General features: G+C 55.8%; 2 protein-coding genes across 5 annotated transcripts; both read left to right on the top strand.

The window, feature by feature from the left end:
- Positions 1-441: 441 nt before the first annotated feature.
- OTOP2 (otopetrin 2) lies at positions 442-8,929 on the top strand. The gene is made up of 6 exons (XM_003131218.4): positions 442-754; positions 1,284-1,420; positions 2,823-2,881; positions 3,348-3,481; positions 5,647-6,524; positions 8,632-8,929. The coding sequence occupies exons 1-6, from the start codon at positions 442-444 to the stop codon at positions 8,800-8,802; spliced, it is 1,692 nt and encodes a 563-aa protein (XP_003131266.1). The 3' UTR covers positions 8,803-8,929.
- Positions 8,930-11,393: 2,464 nt separating this feature from the next.
- Positions 11,394-21,733, top strand: OTOP3 (otopetrin 3). 4 transcript variants are annotated; one of them, XM_021066669.2, is made up of 7 exons: positions 11,394-11,482; positions 14,562-14,978; positions 15,068-15,204; positions 16,134-16,192; positions 16,406-16,524; positions 19,067-19,881; positions 21,041-21,733. In XM_021066669.2, exons 1-7 carry the CDS (start codon positions 11,464-11,466, stop codon positions 21,209-21,211), a joined length of 1,737 nt encoding a protein of 578 aa, XP_020922328.1. In that variant the 5' UTR covers positions 11,394-11,463; the 3' UTR covers positions 21,212-21,733. The 4 variants fall into 4 exon arrangements, with proteins under 4 accessions (XP_020922328.1, XP_020922327.1, XP_084839830.1 ...); XM_021066668.2 differs by having other exon boundaries at positions 11,394-12,532; XM_084983704.1 differs by having other exon boundaries at positions 11,394-13,348; positions 14,268-14,978.
- The last annotated feature ends 630 nt before the right edge of the window (positions 21,734-22,363 follow it).

The raw sequence follows: 22,363 nt of genomic DNA, 5'->3' as shown, positions 1-22,363 counted from the left end.
GAGGTTTATGGAGCTGAGCTCCCGCGGCTGTAAATCACCCTGCCCTCCCCTGTATAAAGCGTCCATCCAGCACGGCGTGAGAGAGAGGACAAGCTCCCCGCCCCCTGACCCCAAGCTCAGCGCGGGCTCTCGGCCCAGTCAGGTAGGTGTCCTGGGCTATACGGTCCACGGATTTGGGGAATGGGCCATTGGATGGGGTCCGACGGGGCTGCAGCCCCGTTTCCTTTTCTGCCCTCGATCAAGAGAACTGCACGACTGGCTTTTCTCTTCCCCATCTCCAGCGCTTCCTCCTCCACCCGCAGCCCCCACCCTCCCAGGGAAGCTCCCCGGTTCACAAATCTAGGGATAAGATGGAGGAAGGAGAGCCCTCGGGGCTGACCTGGGGTCCTGTCCATTCTCCCCCACAGTGACCCCTGCAAACTCCTCCAGTCGCTTTTTGCCATGTCCGAGGAGCTGCCCACCGGCCCCAAGGAGAGCCCGCCGGCGCCGCGGGCAGGCCCCCGCGAGGTGTGGAAGAAGGGCGGCCGCTTGCTGTCCGTGCTGCTGTCCGTGAACGTGCTGCTTCTCGCCTGCACGCTCATCAGCGGCGGCGCCTTCAACAAGGTGGCCGTGTATGACACCGACGTGTTCGCGCTGCTCACCGCCATGATGCTGCTGGCGGGGCTCTGGATCCTCTTCTACCTCCTTCGCACCGTGCGCAGCCCTGACTCTGTCCCCTATCGGGACTCACACGCAGGTCCCATCTGGCTCCGAGGTGCCTGGGGAGGTGGAGATGGAAGTGGGGTGGGCCAGGCGCAGAGCTGGAGGCAGAGGCTCTCGGAGGAATTGCTGGGTGCCCTAGGTAGACCGATGAGAAGTGCCCTCCCGGGAGGACCAGATGTGTCTGAGGATGAGGTGGGCTGTGCTGAAGGAGAAAAGAAAGGGAAAGAGTCTGGAAGGGGGCTGAGGGATGGAGAGGAATTTCTCTGCCCCATCTAAAGATTGAAAGAAGGTGGTCATGGAGAGACTTTGATGGAGAGCAGAAAACAGATGTTAGCTGCAATCGAAAGAGCCTACGGAAGGCCCTTCCCCTTATCTATGCAGCCCTAAAGAGATAGGGGCTCAAAAGGACATCCGTCCATCCACCCACTCAGTCATGTGCTCATCCTTCCATTCCCCCATTCAGCATCCCGCTGTCCATCCGTCCACCCCCCAACCATCCAACTACCTAGCCAGCCATGCGCAAATCTGTAAGCCCTCTCTCCTGCCTCTCTGATCCGCACCCTCCCACCCCTCATTCCTAGGTGGGCTGGTGCTGTTTGGGATCTGCACTCTGGTCATGGATGTCTTCAAGACCGGCTACTACTCCAGTTTCTTTGAGTGCCAGTCAGCCATCAAGATCCTGCACCCTCTCACCCAGGCTGTGTTTGTCATTGTCCAGGTGGGTGGGAAGAGTGTCCTGGAGTGGAAGGGAGCCAACTCCTGGCCTGGGGGCAGGAGACCTGAGCTCCACTCCTCTTCAGCGCTGAGCAGTCCGTGAAGGTGGGGATAGGCCCACAGTGCAGAGCCTTTGAGTCCATAAACCTGGAAGCACTTGGCACTGGAAGTAATAGCCAAGTATGAGCGCTTACATGTGGGCCCTGCGATTTCATTTCAACTTCAGCAGTTCCAGTAGTTAACTCCTGGGAACTATTGGTTGTGGCAGCTTCTCTGTCTCCTAGAACTTGGCCTGCCCTCCCTGGATGCACTTGGAGGGCATCGGCCTCAGCTCAGGGTCCTGCTGTGGGCACGGCCAGTTTGGCCTCCACCATGTCCCCTCTATTCTGTATTTGTTCAGGAAGAAGGGCATCCTGCACATGGGATTTTTTCAGACAAGTTCAAGTTTTTATTTTCATGTACATAACACTTGGAAAATCTGATTGAGCTAAGGCAGGACTGGTCTCACACGGGACCAGAAAAAAACCTCTGCCCAGAATGTCCATGTATAGTTCCTTCTCCCAAAACACTATCCCTGCTGTCCAGTTTTTAAATTTTACATTTATGACTTGGGTATTTATGTAGTTTTAGTTCTTTGGGGTTTTGTCTTTTTAGGGCCACACCCATGGCATATGGAGGTTCCCAGGCTAGGGGTCGAATCAGAGCTGTAGCTACCCACCCACACCACAACCACAGAAACACAGGATCCGAGCCGGGCCTGGGTCTGTGACCTACACCACAGCTCACAGCAATGCCGGATCCTTAACCCACTGAGCGAGGCCAGGGATCGAACCTGCATCCTCATGGATACTAGTCAGATTCGTTTCCCCTAAACCACAAAGGCAACTCCTATGTAGTTTTAGTTTTGCACTTTATGAATCTGAAGAATACTCAGGCAAACTGGAAATACAGATACACCAACATCAACAAACATGACAGCAAAGATGTGTGGGCAGCCAGGTGAGAGCCAGGACAGCAAAGGATACAGGGCAAGAAAGGATGAGGATGGGTCAGGGATGCTGTCAAAGAAAGGTGAGAGCCCCCCGAGGTTCTTCCTCCCTCCTAGTCTGAGGCAGGAATGGAAAGCAGGGATCTAGGCAGTCAAAACTCCATTTCCTCCATCCTGCAAGGAAGGAGAAAACAAACCCCACGACCAGAGCATTTCCAGGTGACATTTTGCAAACTTTTAAAGGACAGAGAGCTATTTTAGACTAGGAAAAGAGAAGGCTCACATCTCTGTTTGCAAAGCTGAAATGAACTTGACCGGGTAGCAGGAGGGCTCTTGAGGAGGTGCCAGGTGAGAACAGGGCACTCCGGGGTTGAGCCCGTCTGCAGAGTAGATGACCCACCACCCTCTCTCGACACAGACTTACTTCCTCTGGGTCTCCGCTAAAGACTGTATTCACACCCATCTGGATCTGACTCGGTGAGTACCTGCTCCACAGCCCGATGATCGCGCCCAGGTGCCAGGCTCCCCTGGCATGACATGAGCGCTTCCAAACCTGGGGCGTGGGTCCTCTTTCAGCCCCCAGGTGGGCTTTCAGCCAAGGCCCCCTGGCTTTGTCAGCCTGATTTCCACCACCTTGTGTACGTGTGCGTATATGTGGGTGTGTGCATGCGTGGTATGGCAGGTGTAGTGTGCAAATGTCCTTTCCCCTATGGGAGGGAGCAGCTGTGGCCTGGACCCCGACTCCCAGCCCTCTCCTAGGAGGCAGCCCAGCCAGGCTCATGTTCCTTCCAAACCCAGCCTCCCTGCTCACACAGGGGCCTGACTGCTTTCTTGCTTCTCAGCACCTTCTCCCAGGGTAGCCTCCCCAACCCTCCACCTTGCCAGGGACCCAAGGTCAGCCGAAGACCCTCATGGGCCTCCCCACCCCCCACCCCTAAAACAGATGTGGCCTCATGTTCACCATCACCACCAACCTGGCCATCTGGATGGCGGCCGTGGTGGATGAATCCGTGCACCAGGCGCACTCCCACAGCGATTCTAACAGCAGCACCAGCCACACCCGCCTTGCTCTGGACCGTGAGTGCTCTCATTTCAGATTAACTCTGGCTCCAGGGCAGCCAAGCCTTGGGCTGGGTGCTTTGTGGATTGGGGAGGGCATGGAGGCAAAGGTGAAAGTCAGGGGCCTCCTCCTGCTCCAGGCTACAGCTCTGAAGACCCAGGAGGAAGAGTATAAGGAGGCATCGTCTCATCCTGGACAGTACAGCTTTGGCCCCACTGTCCAGGTCTCCATCCCAACCAAAGGAGGGATTTATGCTCCAGGAAGAAGGGGCAAGGATGAAGCTGGAGAGAGGGGAAGGGAGGCAGTGAGGCTCAGTGGTGGAAGCGTGGAATCAGACAGGAGTGCCCAGCCAGGAGAAAGGAGAAATGTCATCGCAACGACAATAGGGAAATTCACGGAGCTCTTGACATCAGGCGCTGTGCTAAGTGTCTTAAATACTATCTCGCTTAACGCTTGCCACCACCCTGTGAGATAGGTACTATTGATAGTCCCATTTTACAGATGCGGAAACTAAGGCATAGAGAGGTTACGTAGCTTGCCAAAGGTCACAGAGCTTGAAACTGAAGAACTGGTGTTAAGATCCATCTTTGCTTTGAACCCATATGCTATACTGAAGAAATATAGGCCCACAGTTCTCCGGCCTTCTCTAGAGCCCCACCACCACCACCACCCTGCCAGGATCAGACTAGACGGCCAAGTCCATCTGGACCTCACTTGAAGACACACACACACCCAGTATGGGAGGGTCCAGGAATGGAAAGCAGGGATCCAGGTCTTCAGGAGACCCTGGCCCAGAAGGACTGACAGAGGGTCTCTGGGGATGGTTAAATCCAACCCAAGGAGGTGGCCAATGTAACTTGTTGGGGCTGCAGGGGCACAGAGAGGCACCCTGGAGAGGACCCTGCCTCAGGGGTGAGTCACCTCAGTTCCTCCTTCTGGAACAGCAGCTGGGGTAGTTCCGGGGATCAAAAGAGGATTGCCGTGGCCCGAGGTATCCCACAGGGCACAGTCTGGATGCAGGTGGGCATTCCTACGGGTACCGTACAAACCAGAGTGATGGGAGGTCGCGGGTGAGATCTAGGACAGCAGCTGCTTTCAGGCTGAGTTGGATGCTGGGGAGAGCCGTGAGGAAGCTTGAATTTCAGCAGTCGCCAAAGGGCCGCCTTCTATCGGGACCAGAGCCTCGCCTATCTTGGGCAGCCAGGCATCATTACTGGTGGGAGAAGGCTTGGGAGTGTTTTCCTGAAGGAATAGGATGGGATAAAAGGTGCAGCTCTGCAGTTCAGGCTTGTTTGTCTTGTTTGTTTGTTGGCCGTGTCTGAGGCATGCGGAAGTTCCCAGGCCGGAGATCCCGCTCAGGCCACAGGAGTTCCAGTTGTGGCTCAGTGGGTCAGGAACCCAGCATGGTATCTATGAGGATGCGGATTTGACCACTGGCCTCGCTCAGTGGGTTGAGGATCCAGGGTCGTCATGAGCTGCGGTGTAGGTCTCAGGCACGGCTTGGATCTGCGTTACAGCATGGGTTGCCGATGTGGCTGGGATCTGGCATTGCTGTGGCTGTAGTATAGGATGGCAAAAAACAAAACAAAAAACACGTACCACAGCCAGTGACCTAAGCCCTAGCAGTGACAATGACAGATATTTAACTGCTATGCCACCAGGAAACTCCTAGATTTTTTTTAAATTGAGCACTGGTTATTGTTTATTTGTTTGTTTGTTTAGTTGTTTGTCTTTTTAGGACTGAACCTGTGGCATATGGAAGTTCCCAGGCTAGGGGTCAAACTGAAGCTACAGCTGCCTGCTTATACCACAGCCACAGCAACGCCAGATCCGAACCTCGTCTGCGACCTACACCACAGCTCATGGCGACGCCAGATCCTTAACGCACTGGGCAAGGCCAGGGATCAAACCCACATCCTCGTGGATACTAGCCGGGCTCATTACCACTGAGCCACAGTGGGACCTCCGAGCACTGGCTATTGTTTACCAACATGTCCCACAGTATCTGGCACATAGTAGGTGCTCAATAAATGCTTGCGGCGTGAACAAATGTGCTAGACCTGGTGTAGGCATTTGGGATTCGGTGGCGACCGAGAGCAACCCCGTCTTTCCAAAGGGGGAGGCTCTGGGGGGCCTCCGGGAAGACGGGAGGGAGGGCAGCTCTGTGCCCCTCTCTCCACAGTCGAGCGTGCCGGCAGCGCCGTCGGTGGAGACTGCTCCTGCAACACGGCCGTCTGCCAGATCTTCCAGCAGGGGTATTTCTACCTGTATCCCTTCAACATTGAGTACAGCCTCTTTGCTTCCACGATGCTCTACGTCATGTGGAAGAACGTGGGCAGGCTGCTGGCCTCCTCGACCCACGGCCACAGCCACACCCCATCCCCGGTCAGCCTCTTCCGGGAGACCTTCTTTGCCGGCCCGGTGCTGGGCCTGATGCTGTTCGTGGTGGGGCTGGCCGTCCTGATCATCTACGAGGTCCAGGTGAGCGAGGAGAGGGGCCGCGCCCAGCAGGCCCTGGTCATCTACTACAGCTTCACCATCGTCTGCCTGGGGCTCATGACCTTGGTCAGCCTGAGCGGCTCGGTCATCTACCGATTTGATCGCCGGGCCATGGACCACCATAAGAACCCCACGCGCACCCTGGACGTGGCCCTGCTGATGGGGGCCGCCCTGGGCCAGTACGCCATCTCCTACTACTCCATCGTGGCCGTGGTGGTGGGCACCCCCAGGGACCTGCTGGCGGCGCTCAACCTCGCCCACGCGCTGCTCATGATCGCCCAGCAGACCTTCCAGAATGTGTTCATCATTGAGAGTCTCCACCGCGGCCCCCCCGGGGCTGAGCCTCACCCCACTCCCCCCAAGGAGCCCTGCCACGGCCTTACCTTCACCAACCTCGACGCCCTCCATGCTTTGCCCGCCTGCCCACCCACTCCCAGGCTGGTGGGGCCCAACCCAGCAGGACCACAGGAAGCCGTGGGCAGCATCGTGGCTCCCAGGAGCCCCTGGAAACGCCGGTGCTTGAAGGACATTGCTCTGTTCCTCCTGCCTTGCAACGTCATCGTGAGTAACTGGGCGGAGGCGGGGTGGGCTGCGGGGGAGAGACGGCCGAGGAAAGATGCTGTTTCAGGTTCCTCCACTCGGGCCCCTCTGTCTTGCTCCAGCTTACTCGAGAATCGGTGTATGGCTCTCTAGGAAAGGGGCAGGTTCGGAGAGGGTCAGGGGCAGTCCCCCTGGCAAACAGCATTTTAGGGCACACGGACAGAATGAAATTCCAGCATTCCGGCATCTAGGCAATGGGTGGAGGGGACCCAGGGAACGCTGCCGCTGCTGTGGGGGCTGGGAGGAGGTGAGAGGGAGTCGTGGGGGGGGCCTCACTCCCAGATGGGAGGTGTGACTGCTTCTGGGAACTTGTGACCAGCCTGCTTCTTAGAATAATCTAATGGGAGCAGCAAGAGGAAGTGGCAGAGACCAGCATAAGTGTGAGTGATGCCGGGAGGGGGCCATCCGCAACTGCTGCCCCCTCCCCAATGATTCAGCAAAGCCCCTTTCTAAGAGAAAAGCCTCTGAATAGCAGCAGACTTAGCAATACAAATATACATTCTGTATAGGAATACCCTTCTTTTGGGGGGGGGGGCACTTTTTAGGGCCGCACCCGAGGCATATGGAAGTTCCCAGGCTAGGGGTCAAATCAGAGCTGCAGTTGCCGCCACAGCCACAGCAATGCGAGATCTGAGCTGCATCTGTGACCTGCACCCCAGCTCATGGCAACGTCGGATCCCTGACACACTGAGCGAGGCCAGGGATCAAACCCACATCCTCAGGTTCCTTACTGCTGAGCCACACTGGGAACTCCTGGGAACACCCTTCTTAAAGGTGGATCCCCATAGAGAAATACTCCCAGTGGAGCTTCAACCCAGTAGACAAGGGCCCCAGTGTAGACATAATCCCCTGGAGTGAAATCTCTCACACAGAAACGTGTGAGAGTACATCCCAAATAGGGAAGTTTTGCTCAATATAAAAACAGTCCTTTTAGGAGTTCCTTTGTGGCGCAGTAGGTTAAGGACCTAGCATTGTCACTGCTGTGGCCCAAGAACTTCCACATGCCTGGGACACAGCCCAAAAAACCCCCAAACAGTGCTTTTAGCCGTTACCTTTAACAGAAAAACACCCCGAATATAGAAATCGCCTTAGTGCGGGTATATCCTGCTATAGAACCACCTCCAGAGAGACTGCACCTCAGGGGGGTCTACATGAAATATATGCCCTAATCAAGGGGCATTCTTGGTGAAGTCTGCCCTGTGAATATTGTCCCTCCTACAGGTAATGTATTAAGAAAAAAAAAAAAAAACCATTCCTCAAACCACCTGCCTGTCTTGGGCTGCCTTGGGTGTGGCCTCCAGCCCCGGCCCCACCTTCCCTTTCTCCCAAGGCCAAGCCTGCAGGCTGGGAGTTCCCTGGAAGGCTGCTTTTGCTCCAGGTATCTGAGCCGGGATCACCTCTGAGAGCATCATCTCTGACTCCTCCATTTTATAGGACAGAAGTAGGCTCAGATCTGGGCTGTGATGTGCCCACAGATGTGACAGACTTGGGATGGGGGAGTGGGGTTAGCCCAGAGGCCTTTGTTCTTTGCCTCAGATCCCATCCTGGAAGCACTGGAGCGCACAGCCAGAGATGAAGCAGGATTCCAGCTTCAACCTCCTCCCAGCCTGGAAGGCGGGGCAGAGCTAGAAGGCAGGGGCTCCTAGAGCCTTCTGGCAGGATCCTGACCTGCCCCTGCTCTGAGTCTGTGTGCTCCCGCCACCACTACCCTGCAAACATCTCTCGGGAGAGAGCTCCTGGTGTAGCCATTGATTCCAAACTCTCAGGCCTTCTATTGAAACTCCCCTCCCCCCCACCCCGAAGTGGGCCAGACTGAGGGTGGGAGGTGTGATCACAGGGGAAGCCCTAGCCCGGGGGGTGGGAAAGTTCAGTTGGGCACATTTATTGAGCTCCCTAGCGAGTGCCAGGCTCTGCCCAAGATGCTGGAGGTCCCCCCTCAGCAGCACCCAGCCCTCAATGTCCACGAGCCAGGGGGCTGGGACCCCCATCTCCTCAACCCCCACAAAGCCCACAGGATGGGCCGTAGGCACCAGGGCGGCCAGGTCCTGACACGCCTCTGTCCCCACAGCTGTGGATCATGTCTGCCTTCGGGACCCGCCCTCACTTCAGCAACACCGTGGAGGTGGACTTCTACGGCTACTCCCTCTGGGCCGCCATCGTCAACATCTGCCTGCCCTTTGGCATCTTCTACCGCATGCATGCGGTCTCCAGCCTGGTGGAGGTCTACGTGCTGTCCTGAAGCCCTGGAGAGACCTGGGGAGGAGGGGCTCGGCTCAGGAACCCACCCAGAAACCCCCCAGGAAGGAACCCCAGGCAGCAGTCATGGTGCCATGAAACGACCCATGCCCCGCTGGCCCCAGAGTGGAATTTTCACCAAAATTATTTTTCTAGGATGAATTTTTTTGGCCACACCTACAGCATGCAGAAATTCCCAGGGAGTTCCCATCGTGGCGCAGTGCTTAAAGAATCCGACTAAGAACCATGAGGTTGTGAGTTCGGTCCCTGCCCTTGCTCAGTGGGTTAAGGATCCAGCGTTGCTGTGAGCTGTGGTGCAGGTTGCAGACGCGGCTCAGATCCTGCATTGCTGTGGTTGTGGTGTAGGCTGGCGGCTACAGCTCTGATTACACCCCTAGCCTGGGAACCTCCATGTGCCATGGGAGCGGCCCAAAGACATAGCAAAAAGACAAAAAAAAAAAAAAAAAAAAAGAATTGCTGATGTAAAACCAGCTATAATGGAAAAAATATAAAAAATCATTAAAAAAAAAAAAAAAGAAGAAGAAGTTCCTGGACCAGGGATCAAAGCTGCACTATAGCCATGACCTGAGCCACAGCAGTGACGACACGGCATCCTTTAGCCACAAGGCCGCCAGGGAACTCCTCTGGGATGAATTTTTAAATCACAGTCAGGACACGCACATCCACCCTGGCACGACCCTGGGGCATGGGGCCACGGGGGAGGAAGACCTCTCCCTGCACTGTTTCTAGGACCAGGCAAGATGTGGAAGTGTCTTAGGCTCTGGCTGCACCCCTACCCCAGCCCTGTGTCCTGGCCAGTGCTGCTGCCTGGAGCTAGAAATCAATAAACCTGATGTTCCCCCTCCCCCACCCGTGCCCCATTTCTTGTCTCAGCAGCCGCATCTAAGGTGATCACAGGAAGGGATCTTGGGGCGGAAGCTGCAGGTTCCCCTGGAGATACTCAGGTCTTGAGCTTTTCTTGGGGGGGAACCACGTCTGAGTTACAGACTAGAACCTGGGTGGCTTCCAGGGGCTGGGCAGAGTACCCAGGCTGCCACCAACCTCTTCCCTTCATCCTCAAGTGACATAGACATTTTTTTTTAATGTGTTTCACAACTCATGGAAGGTTAGGCAGGACGGATCTAATCCAACTACCATTTTACAAAGAAGAAAACTGAGACCAGAGATGTTAACATGCCCACAGCCACACAGCAAAAGGGAACCAGTGCCTAAGAACAGTCATTTTCCAATTTTTTTTTTTTTCACGCATAAGAGCCCTTTTTCCTTCTCAAACAAAACATTTCAGGAGTTCCTGTCGTGGCTCAGTGGTTAATGAACCTGACTAGGAACCATGAGGTTGCAGGTTCGATCCCTGGCCTCACTCAGTGGGTTAAGGATCTGGAGTTGCCGTGAGATGTGGTGTAGGTTGCAGACGCGGCTCAGATCTGGGGATGCTATGGTTCTGGCATAGGCTGGCGGCTACAGCTCTGATTCGACCCCTAGCCAGGGAACCTCCACATGCCACAGGTGCGGCCCTAGAAAAGACAAAAAAAAAAACAACCAAAAAACAAAAAAAACAAAAACATTTCAGGAACCCAAGCCTATAACATAGGCTGCTCTAGCTTAACAGGGGTTGGGTGGCACAGATCCTCACCCCCTGGGTCTCCTCTTACCCATCATCCCAACTCCTCTAAAGCCTGTGCGCCTCTAGTCTACAAAGATGTAGAGACAGGGTGACTGTGAAATGGGGGAGATCTTGGCGGGGCAGAGGACGTGGGATCTCATTGTCCTCCCAGCCCTCTGACCCTCTCAGGAAGCCCCTCAAATAAAAGCTGAATCTTAAAAAAAAAAAAAAAAAAGGGAAGGGGAAAGAGAGATGGACTTAGCAGTGAGAGAGACAGAAAATCAGATGGTGCACAGAGAGAGTGCGAAGGAGGCACCAACAGCTAGAAGAGGAGATGGAATTGGTGGCCAGCGGAGTCTGGTGAAAGGGGGGACAGGCAGAGGTGGGGGCTGGGGTAGGAAGAGATGGCATTTTTCAGGGAGCAGTGGCTCCCGGGGCACAGGGGACTTCGAGGAAAATGTGCCAGGACCCACCAGCAGAATGAGATGGGCAGGTCTCAGAGGCTGCAGGAAGTTGAGGGCCAGAGCGGGGCACCTTCCCACCCCACTGGCCTTCTGCCCCAAGTTCACGTGCGAGTTAGAGAGAGAGAGAGACTGCTGCAAAGCCAGGCCTGGTGCAAGGTGGGGTACAGGAAAAGGGACCCCAGATCTGTGTGGGAGGATCCATTCCCTGTTTGGCCGCCAGAGGAAAAGTGTGGCCTGAACCCTCAAGGCCTTTACTGCGGCCTAAGGACATCTCACCCCACGTGGCAAGGGGGCCTGCTGGTGGGTTCCCTGACCCTGCCTCTGCGCGCCTGCACCGCCTCTGGCCCTGCCCGCCTGTCCAGCCGCCTCGCTATTGGCTGCACCGTCCGGGGAGCACCCGGCGGGGTAATTAACGAAAGATTAATGAGAGCCCCAAAGTCAACAGAAAAATCAATGGGCCGCGGAGCCCAAGAGGCGGCTGCGCAGTCGTGCGGGGGAAGGGCATCGGGGGCATTGCTCCCAGCGCGGGGGCCTCACCTGGACGGACGATCAGCGCTGCTGTGGTCAGCCTGCGGCGATGCCAGCCCCGGCCTCAGGTAAGGCCTCCCCGCGGCGCCTTTCCGGCCCGGAGCGCCCTCGGACCCCCGAGGAACCTTCCGGGCCAGCCGACCCTTGATGCTCACACTTCCTCCGCTCCCAAAGCCAGGTTTACAGACTCCGGGCTGCAGGGACTGGGGCGGGAGGGCGAGATGACAAGAGGCAGGCCAGCCTCTGGTGACCTGAACTCCAGCCCCCCTCTGTCCCCTCTGTCCCCCACCCCAACCCCCGCTCTGCGCCCCATCTGCTTTCCGCGGGCTGGGGACGCACTGAGTTCAGCGGGGCGCGCCTGGCCTTAGCCGGGACTGAACTCGCACAGTCAAAAGGGGCCGCCGAAGCTGGGAAGAAGCAAAAAGCCCGGACGGAAGCAGAAAAAAGGGTGGGGTTGGGGCTGCCTGGACGCCCAGAGGCCTACGTGTGGCGACCGTCTCAGGCTTCGCAGTCACTCGAGTAGCTCGGAAAGAGATCGCGCCCGAAGCACCCCCCCCCCCCACCGCCCGCGCTCAGCAGCCTCCTTCGAAACTGTCCAGGCGCGCCGCGCCCCGACGGCCCGCAGCTTTCATCACCTGCCTCTAATCGCGACCTACAAACCAGTTTGGTGTCCCGGCCCTCCCTTGGACTGGCGTCGCGCCAAGGGGCGTGCCAGAGGGTGGCGGATTCTTCCAAGTCAATCTGGACGCCCTCACCCTCTTCTCGTGACCCCTGGGTGCCCACCGGGACACCCTGCCCCACGGAGGAACGAGTCCGCCACTTTGAGAGCTCCCTCTAGCGGCCGAGGGAGGCTTGGCCCCCCGGGGGTGGGGGCGGGGAAGATAGTCAAGGCGAGGACCCTGGAGAATAGGACCTTGTCCTCCAGTGTCCTCTCTAGGCCTGCAGTCCAATCAACACCTGCCCCTGAAATTCATCAATAATCCCAGCCTTTCCGGCCTCTCCAGGACCTGGACAGAACAGGAAGGAAATGCATAAATTGAGGGCTTCCTGTGTGCCAGGCCTGGCTCTATATGCATGTACATGTGTCAAATCATTTAATTTTGAAAAATCTCCATCGGGTAAGTCTTATGCATTAATTCCTTTGTTTGCTCTTTCAAGAAATCTTTATTGACCATCTACCCTGCAGCAGGTACTATTCCATAGTTGTATGTCTGTTTACAGAGGAGGAAACTGGGGCCGGGAAAGTCTAAGCTTGTTCACGGTCACACAGGTAGTACGTGCCAGAATCTGGACTCTTAATCACTAGGCTATCCTCCTGCCTCCAGGTGGATTCTGGGAAGGCGAGTTGGGGCAGTCAGATTTGGGAGAAAGCGAGCAGGGAGTTGTCCCTGTGAGCTTCGGTCTTGCTCAAGCTAGGCAGGGGAGCCTGGGAAGAAAGACAAAGATCACCCGGAAAGTCTCCACTGGGCCAGCGTACATAGGGTTTGATGGGAAGGTTCTCTGTCCATGCTTCTGGTGCTGAAAGTTCCCCCAGAAAATGCCAGAGTCAGTCAGCAAACATTGGCTTAGTTCATGCTTGTGCCAAATTGGGGGGGGCTTGTCCAGCCAAGTGAAGAAGGCTTCCCAGGAGAGGTGCCTAAGGTTGGTGGCACCGATGGGCAAAAGCATTGGGGGAGGGCAGCAAGAGAGGCAGAAGGAACAGCAGGCTTCAGGAGTGACGGCGGGAGGTGTGGGACCACAGGAGAAACAGGGAGTCCTCTGGCTGGGACTAGATGAATGTTAGGGCAGCAGGTGTCTGGAGTGTGACAAGGGGGCAGGACAAGGTAGGGGGCAGAACTGAAGCAAGAATGACAGTGAGGGGGTTCCCATTGGGATTCAGTGGGTTAAGGACCCGACCTAGTCTCCATGAGGATGCCGGTGCAATCCCGCGCTCAGTGGGTTAAGGATCCAGCGTTGCTGCAAGCCAAGGTGTAGGTGGCAGATGCGGCTCAGATCCGATGCTGCTGTGGCTGTGACCTAGACCTCAGCTGCAGCTCCAATTTGACCCCTAGCCCAGGAACTTCCATATGCTGCAAGTATGGCCATAAAAAGGGCAGCTACAGCTGCCAGCCTTCCATGTGCAACCTGCCCAATATTTACCACAACAGCAGTAAATACCTATAGGTATATTACCTATAATAGAGTATTATTTCAGATTGGAGCATCCTTTTTCTCCCCACAGCATATGGAGGTTCCCAGGCTGGAGCTACAGCTGCCAGCCTACACCACAGCCACACCAACTCCAGATCCGAGCCTTGTCTGCAACTTACACTGCAGCTCACAGCAACACTGGATCCTTAACCCACTGAGCGAGGCCAGGGATCAAACCCGTAACTTCATGGTTCCTAGTCGGATCCGTTTCCACTGCGCCACGACAGGAACGCCCCACATCAGAGCATTCTTTCCCACCAAGCCCACACTCAGCCTCAGGATCCTTCTTAAACCCCAGGCAGCGACCACTCAACCAATCAGTCAGAACAAAAGAGGAAGCCTAGATCTCCCCAAAGTGAGCAGTGCCTTTTAGCAATAAAAAGTCACAGCCTTGGAAACTGCCCAGTGGACAAACATTATTATTCTAACTTAGGGCAAGCATGGGGGAAGGATGAGGGGGTGAGGGGAAGGTGTCCTCAAGCTAGTGGAAATAATTCCAGGGTTTATGTGGAGCACAAAGGGCTTCCATATTCCCTGGTCTGTTTGAACCAACCACCTTGGGTCCTGTAGGGTAGATGGGGCAGGAGTTCCCGTTGTGGTTCAGTGGTAATGAACCTGACTAGAATCCACGAGGACGTGAGTTTGATCCCTGGCCTCACTCAGTGGGTGAAGGATCCAGCATTGCTGTGGCTGTGTTGTAGGCCAGCAGCTACAGTACTGATTCGACTCCTAACCTGGGAACTTCTATAGGCTTCGGGTGCAGCCCTAAAAAGACCAAAAATTTTTTTAAAAATTTAAAAAAAAAAAAAAAGGTAGATGAAACAGCTGCTGTTATTGCCAATGTCCCAACCAGAGAGGTTGCTTCGCTTACCCTAGATCACACAGCCATTAGAGGCAGGAGTGGAACTGGGCCCAGATCAGCCTGGCAGCCAACCAGAACCCTTTCTCCCTCCCCAGCCCCTACTGAAGCTCTACCAGTGGTCTCTCCAGAAGCACAGGAGCCTGGCAAAACTCCGGCCAAGGAGAGCCAAGCAGCCATGGGGGCTGAGGGGACAAAGGCCCCTGCCCCACCGGTCCAGAAATCCTGGCTGGTGAGGCATTTTTCACTGCTGCTGCGGCGGGATCGGCAGGCCCAGAAGGCCGGGCAGCTCTTCTCGGGGCTCCTGGCCCTCAACGTGGTGTTCCTGGGCGGCGCCTTCATCTGCAGCATGATTTTCAACAACGTGGCCATCACGCTGGGCGACGTGTGGATCCTGCTGGCCACGCTGAAGTCCCTGTCCCTCCTCTGGCTCCTCTACTACACCGCTGGCACCACCCGCCGGCCACACGCCGTGCCCCACCAGGACCCTCACGCGGGACCCATCTGGGTGCTGGGTGAGTATGGGGTCGCCTGGTGGATGGGAGGGGGTGGCGAGGGACGACCCTTTCCAGGGCAGGTGCCCATGGCTGCCTGAACCCGCCAGGCTCCCTGGTGCTCTTTGGCAGCTGCACCATCTGCCTCAACATCTTCCGCGTGGGCTATGACATCAGCCACAGTGGCTGCAAGTCGCAGCTGGAGCTCATCTTCCCTGCCATCGAGATCATCTTCATGGGAGTCCAGGTGACAGACCTCTCCCACCCCCATGCTGGGTGCATAAGCACCCCAACCTACGCCTAGAAGCAGCCCCATCAGCAGATACCTACCTGGCCCAGAGTACGTTCACTCACCTCAGCCCCTCCCCGCCCCACCTGCCTCCCTGTGCCCACGGCCACGCTACCTACAGGCATCTGCCTCGGCACACACTCCGTGCCACTGGAACACAGACACCTATAGATACACCTGCCTGTACATACCTGCGTATACCTAAACCTACAGCCCCCAGATACACAGAACTATTCCTTTTTTTTTTCTTTTTGGCCACACCCATGGCAGGCGGAAGTGCCTGGGCCAGGATCAATCCCACACCACAGCAGCGACCTGAGCCACAGCAGTGAAAACATCAGATTCTTAACCTGCTGAGCCATCAGGGTACTCCTACGTCATCTTTTTTACTGCTCCTATAAGTGGGCATTCCCTTAAGAGGCAGATATTTTAATCCCGTTTTATTTTATTTTATTTTATTTTATTTTATTCTTTTTAGGGCCGCACCTGCAGCATATGGAAGTTCCCAGGCTAGGGGTCAAATCAGAGCCACAACCACAGCAAGCCTGGATCCAAGCTACATCCTTGATCTGCTGAGACTCTGAGCGAGGCCAGGGATTGAACCTGCATCCTCATGGATACTAGTCTGGTCCTTAACCTGCTGAGGCACAACGAGACCTCCTTAGTCCCGTTTTAGAGCCAAGGAAACTGTGGCTCAGAGATGTTTTGCCACTGGCCAAAGTCACACAGCAAGGAAAGTGTGGAGTCAGGATTCTGATCTAACCCTGGCTTCCCCACTGTCTCTTCCATTGTAAATACACACAAGTATCTAGAACACACGCCCCACGGTCCCGGCGCCAACGCGCATCCCACCCCAGCCCCTGGGCTCAAGGCCCTTTGTCTTTCAGACCTGGGTGCTCTGGAAACACTGTAAGGACTGTGTTCAGGTCCAGACCAACTTCACTAGGTAAGATCCAGGCACCTTCTCTCCTCCCAACCCCACCCACCCCCCCAGCTTCTCTGGGCAGGGTGGCCCTGGGTGTAGGTCCCTCCAGAAGTGCTAATAGCGGACAGGACCTGGCTTTGGGAGTGACCCATCACCCCTGAGGCCGTGATGGTGAAGGTGGGAGCCCCCGGGAGCCGGCCAGGCTGTGTGGGCGGAGTGTTGCACCTCCTCCAGGTGTGGCCTGATGCTGACCCTGGCCACGAACCTGCTGCTGTGGCTTCTGGCTGTCACCAATGACTCCATGCACCACGAGATCGAGTCCGAGCTCAACACCCTCGTGAAGAAGTTCTCAGGTACGAAGGGGACCCACCCCTGGCTGCGCACCACACACACACACACACACACACACACACCACACATGCTACACTTCCTCAGGAGTTCCCTTCGTAGTTCAGCGGTTAACAAACCCGACTAGGATACATGAGGTTGTGGGTTCGATCCCCGGCCTCACTCAGTTGGTTGAGGATCTGGTGTGGCTGTGAGCCATGGTGTAAGTCACAGATGAGGCTTGGATCTGCCGTTCCTGTGGCTGTGGTGTAGGCCAGTAGCTGTAGCTTCGATTGGACCCCTAGCCTGGGAACCTCCATATGCCAGGGGTGTGACCCTAAAAAGCAAAAAACCCCAAAACAACAACAAAAAAACGAGTAAGGCTCAGTGGCTCTAGAGCTGGGAGCAAACTGTAGAGCCGGATCATAACTAAACAGAAACTGACATTTGCCAATGGTACCCACGCTGCGCTGGCACTGTGCAACCCCGCTCCAGGCATCCATCTAGCTATCAGTAAAGCCAGCTACTAATCCTGGCCAGGCTACTCACTGATAAGTCCAGGTATGCACCCCACCCCTGGTGTTTGCATTTTACTTGCAAGAAACTAAAAAGCCTTCCAGACTGAAAAGAAGGTCTTCCTAACACAGTGGTTGGTACCTGGACGTATCAGGAGGAACAGGAGATTTCTGGGGAGAAAGAACCTTCCAGATTGTTCCATGTACGCAATGCCCTACTAGTACTTTCTGCCCTTAGAGTTCATGTCCCATAAACCTACATGGGAACGTTGCTGTCTGTGAGATTCAGCCACACCTGTATGTATACAGCACCCCCTCAGGTGGCATCACCATCCTGACCTGTGTACAGCCAAGCCTTTGCCACACACTCACACATTCACACGCCCAGTGCATAAATCTCGGCACGCCTGTATACCATGGGCATTCTTCATACTCCAGATACTCTTTTCAGAAGAGCTGTACAAAGAGAAGCTTTGGTAAGTGACATGTTTGTTTTTTTTTAATGGCCACACCCTCAGCATATGCAAGTTCCCAGGCCAGGAATCAGATCCGATCCGAAATTGTGACCTACAATGAAGCTGTGGCAATGCCAGATCCTTAACCCTATGTGCTGGGCTGGGGATTGAACCTGCATCCCAACGCCGCAGAGATGCTGCAAATCCTGCTGCGCCACAGGGAGAATTACATCATAGTTTTTTTTTTAAGTTTTTTTTCTTTGGCCACACTCAAGGCACACAGAAGTTCCTGAGCTAAGTATCAAACCCGAACCACCACAGTAACTTGAGCCACAACAGTGACAACACCAGATCCTTAACTGCTAGGTTACCAGGGAGCGCCTGGATTTTTTGTTATTGTTGTTTTTTGTCTTTTGTCCTTTTTAGGGCTGTACCTGTGGCATATGGAGGTTCCCAGGCTAGGGGACCAATTGGAGCTACAGCTGCCAGCCTACACCACAGCCACAACAACGAAGGGTCCGAGCCACATCTGCGACCTACACCGCAGCTCATGGCAATGCCGGATCCTTAATCCACTGAGTGAGGCCGGGGATCGAACCTGCAACCTCATGGTTCCTAGTCGGATTCGTTTCCGCTGCACCACAGTGGGAACTCCCATCCCCATCCTCTGTATCAGCCTATATTTCACTTTCTTCAATTGGCCCATGAAATGTCTTTTCCAGATGGTTTGTTCAAACATGCAGTACTTTTGGTGGTTCAGTGAAGTCTCTTCCCTAATGACATTGAGATTTGAGGGGTTGCTTCCTCGTGGGGGCATTTGACTTGCTCCTGTCTCCCTTATTTTTCCTAGAAAGGGGAAGTGTGGCCCAAAGCATTGGTTAGATTCAGGTTAAGCGTTTGGGGGACTAGCATTCCGCAGGGGCTGCTGCGTGCTTTGCAGGCACCTCATCGCAAGGCAAGAGGTCTGAGGACCGCACTGTGGATGCTGTTGACCATCAGGTGTAGCCGTCCAGCCCTCCCATTATAAAGCTGCAGGTTGCAGAGTTCCTGCTGTGGCTCGGCAGTAATGAAACTGACTAGTTTCCATGAGGACACGGGTTCCATCCCTGGCCTCACTCAGGGGGTTAAGGATCTGGCGTTGCCATGAACTGTGATGTAGGTTACAGATGAGGCTCAGATCTGGCTGTGGCTGTGATGTAAGCCGGCAACTGCAGCTCCGATTCGACCCCTAGCCTGGGAACTTCCGTATGCTGCAGGTGCAGCCCTAAAAAAAATAAATAAATAAAGTTACAGGTTTCCTCTTGTGCTCAGCAGGTAATCGCGGAGGTGACATTAAGCATCAAAGACATCATGTGTTAAATGCTTTACCTAAGCTTGGTACCTGGGGTCTAGGACCCCTTTGTCAAAGAATGACCAGCCTGTGATTTGTGATTTCTGTCTCTGAGCCTCAGTTTCCATATCTGTAAAATGGGTGGCTGGATCCCTTCCGCCTCCACAGCTCTCCAGGAGGTGAAGGGGGTTGGTTTGTGCAGCTGGTTTGCTCAGAGCAAGGCCCGCCCACCTGAACATCTGTGCCCTCCCACCCTGCCCCCTCCCAGGCAACGACACCAACACCTGTCTGTGCCTCAATGTCACCATGTGCAAGGTCTTCCAGAAGGGCTACCTGATGCTCTACCCCTTCAGCACCGAGTACTGCCTCATCTGCTGTGCTGTGCTCTTCGTCATGTGGAAGAACGTGGGCCGCCGCCTGGCATCCCACGTAGACGGCCACCCCAGGACCCCACCCTTCCACCTGCACGGAGCCATCTTTGGGCCGCTACTGGGCCTGCTGGTGCTGGTGGCAGGCGTGTGCGTCTTCGTGCTTTTCCAGATCCAAGCCAGTGGCCCTGCCATCGCACGCCAGTATTTCACCATCTACTATGCCTTCTATGTAGCCGTGCTGCCCGCCATGAGCCTGGCATGCCTGGCGGGCACGGCCATTCACGGGCTGGAGGAGCGAGAGCTGGACACTCTCAAGAACCCCACCCGCAGCCTGGACGTGATGCTGCTGATGGGCGCTGCTCTGGGCCAGATAGGCATCTCCTACTTCTCCATCGTGGCCATCGTGGCCACCCGCCCCCACGAGCTGCTCAACCGCCTCATCCTGGCCTACTCGCTGCTGCTCATCCTGCAGCACATAGCCCAGAACCTCTTCATCATCGAGGGCCTACACCGGCGCCCACTCTGGGAGGCAGCGCCCGAGAGCCTGGCTGGGAAGCGAGAGGCTGAGCCGCCCCGCAGGGGATCCCTGCTGGAGCTGGGCCAGGATCTGCGGCGGGCTTCATTGGCCTACATCCACTCCTACAGCCACCTCAACTGGAAGCGGCGGGCCCTCAAGGAGATCTCACTCTTCCTCATCCTCTGTAACATCACAGTGAGTGGTGGGGCCAAGAGGCATGCGAGTGGAGCTGGCGAGGCAGCCCCAGAAAGCCTCACTCAGGAAAGGAAGGATCAAGGTGTAGTCATTGTGCATTGACTGTGCCAAGGGCAACTAGCTTGTACCTTTGTCGAGGACGCAGGCCTCTTTCCAACTAGGTTGATGCTATTTGAGAGTAGAGAGTGTCCTCCAAGGGGTCTGGCATGAATGAATGTGCCAAGCATGTGGCTACGTGCTCTGGGGGAGCTTACTGCTTAGTTGGGGAGACATAGGGGGACCACTCAGAGAATTAGCAAATAATTAATGGTCCACTGACTTAAGTGAAAGGAAGAGATCAGAAAGTACCTGTTTTTCTAAAGAATCTCTAGGGGAAGGTGTCAACAATGGCTTCTTAGTGTCTTAGTGCTTGTTAGGTCCCAAGCCCACCTTTCCATGGGATGCTTTTGAATCTCACTGAATCGTCGCACTGACCCAAAGCAACAGGCATGACTACTGTCCCTATTTAACAGATGAGGAAACTGAGGCTTAGGCTGTTTGATGTGCTCACGTTCCCAAAGCCTGCAAGTGGCATTCTTGGGACAACTCCAGGTTGTCTGAGCCACGTTGATAATGACTGCTGAAAATACCTCTGATGGTGAAACCTCTGGTCCAGGCAGCGCATAAGTAATAATTTGGCCCTAAGCTGTGATAGGAGCCCAGAGAAAGAAGTGCGAACCCAAAGGGAGACTTTTGTTTGATCTGAACCTTGAGGAACAGGCAGAATTTGGACAGAAGGCAGGGCAGGGACGCAGTAGGCAGAGTCGTGACTAGCGGAAGAGTGAACCCAGGACGGGTAAGGTGACTGAGATCAGGGCACAGGGGAGCCCAGGTGATGGAGCAGGTTGTACTCGTAGTGGTGGCTGCCTGGGGGCTCGTGATCCAGTTGGATTTGGGCTGTGCCCCAGGCAAGCCAAGGAGGTGGCTGAGGCTTTCCGGGGTGTGAGGACGAGGGGGATCTGGGCGGGGAGGGGCTGGTACTGAAAGCCTACGGGTGAGGGAACGCTAGGGTGGGGGATGTGCTGGAGGGGCGGCAGGTTCTGGGGCTGCCTCCCCTGAGCTGGGTGCCTTGGGGATGGGAGAGCCCCTCCCTCACGCCACCCCCTCCTCTCCCCACCAGCTCTGGATGATGCCCGCTTTTGGCATCCACCCGGAATTCGAGAACGGGCTGGAAAAAGATTTCTATGGCTACCGGACGTGGTTCACCATCGTCAATTTTGGCCTGCCCCTGGGCGTCTTCTACCGCATGCACTCTGTGGGGGGGCTGGTGGAGGTCTACTTGGGGGCTTGAGGGTGCCCAGGGAACCCACCCTCTGCAGAACCCCAAAGTGCCACAGCCAGGGAAAACATATTCCAGATGCCCTGTTCCAGGGGGACCTAGACCAGCCCGGGTTCCCCAGCACCACCTCTTCCCAGGTGCTCTCTGAGAAGGGGGCTGTCTGCACACAGCCCAAGGGCAGGGCCACGACACTGAGCTGCTGATGCCCATGCCCACAACTGTGTGCACACCTGCCCCGATTCACCACCTCAATCAGTGTAGCCAAGAAGCCCCAGCTACTCTCCGGGAAGTTCAGCCCTAAATGATTGAGTTCCAGGGAGCCTGGGGAGGGGGCCCTACCCAGCTAGGCCTCCGCAGTCTGCCTCCTGCACGGGCCAAGCTCAGCCCAGGACATCTGGAAGCTCGTGGCTCAGCAGGCAATGCTGCCCTTCTCTCCCCACATGCTCTGTTCCCTAATGAGCTCATTAATTAGCTGCTAGGCAGGGTTCAACAGCTCTCTCCTGCTGCCATAAACCCTGTTTGTTTGATCGATTACATTGGGCTTCGTGGCATTTATTCTTGGGCACAGAGCTGCCACTCGGCATATGGTGGGAAGGGACAGTCCTCCTGGGCTGGTCTATAGAGCTGGGACAGTCCTGTTTCTGGGCCAGGAGGGGTCTACACCCTTTGTCTGATCCACGGGAGGAGGGGCAAGCGAGGGACCTGAGGCTCTCGCATCCCCCCACCCCTCGCCAGCACGCCTTTCCCCCAGGACAGAGCCCCGGGTGCTTTCTGTGCCCACTCATCGCCAGGGCTGTGGCCTCTGGCTGCCTAGTCCCCAGGCCTTTCGGATCCTCTGAACCATGGGGTGGGGAGGAAAGGCACTGACAGCCCATCCATCTCTCTCAGCCCAGCGCAAACACTGGCGAGGCCCAGGGGGAGGCCCAGGGAAGAGAGTCCTGGCCCCGCAGGCCAGGCTTGTATCCCAGGAAGCCAGGTGCTGGCACGCACAGGACTCTAGTCCCAGGGGCCCCCTGGGGCCAGCAGAGACCCTGGGGGCCATGCAGGAGGCTGTGAGCAGACCAGTCGCCTCTCCCGTATGGGCTCCTTCTCTGTGGGGCCACAGCCTAGCGAGTCAAACACTCCACTTCTGCACCCAAGAAAATGACAAATGCTGGTTCCCAG

This window comes from Sus scrofa, chromosome 12 (assembly GCF_054392235.1).
Source record: "Sus scrofa isolate SSC_HxYL_T2T_F1_AM1 chromosome 12, Sscrofa_HxYL_maternal_Yorkshire_Landrace_v2.0, whole genome shotgun sequence".
Taxonomy (NCBI): Eukaryota; Metazoa; Chordata; class Mammalia; order Artiodactyla; family Suidae; genus Sus; species Sus scrofa.
The sequence above is the reverse complement of the archived record's forward strand: the minus strand, read 5'-3'. Positions and strand labels throughout refer to the sequence as shown.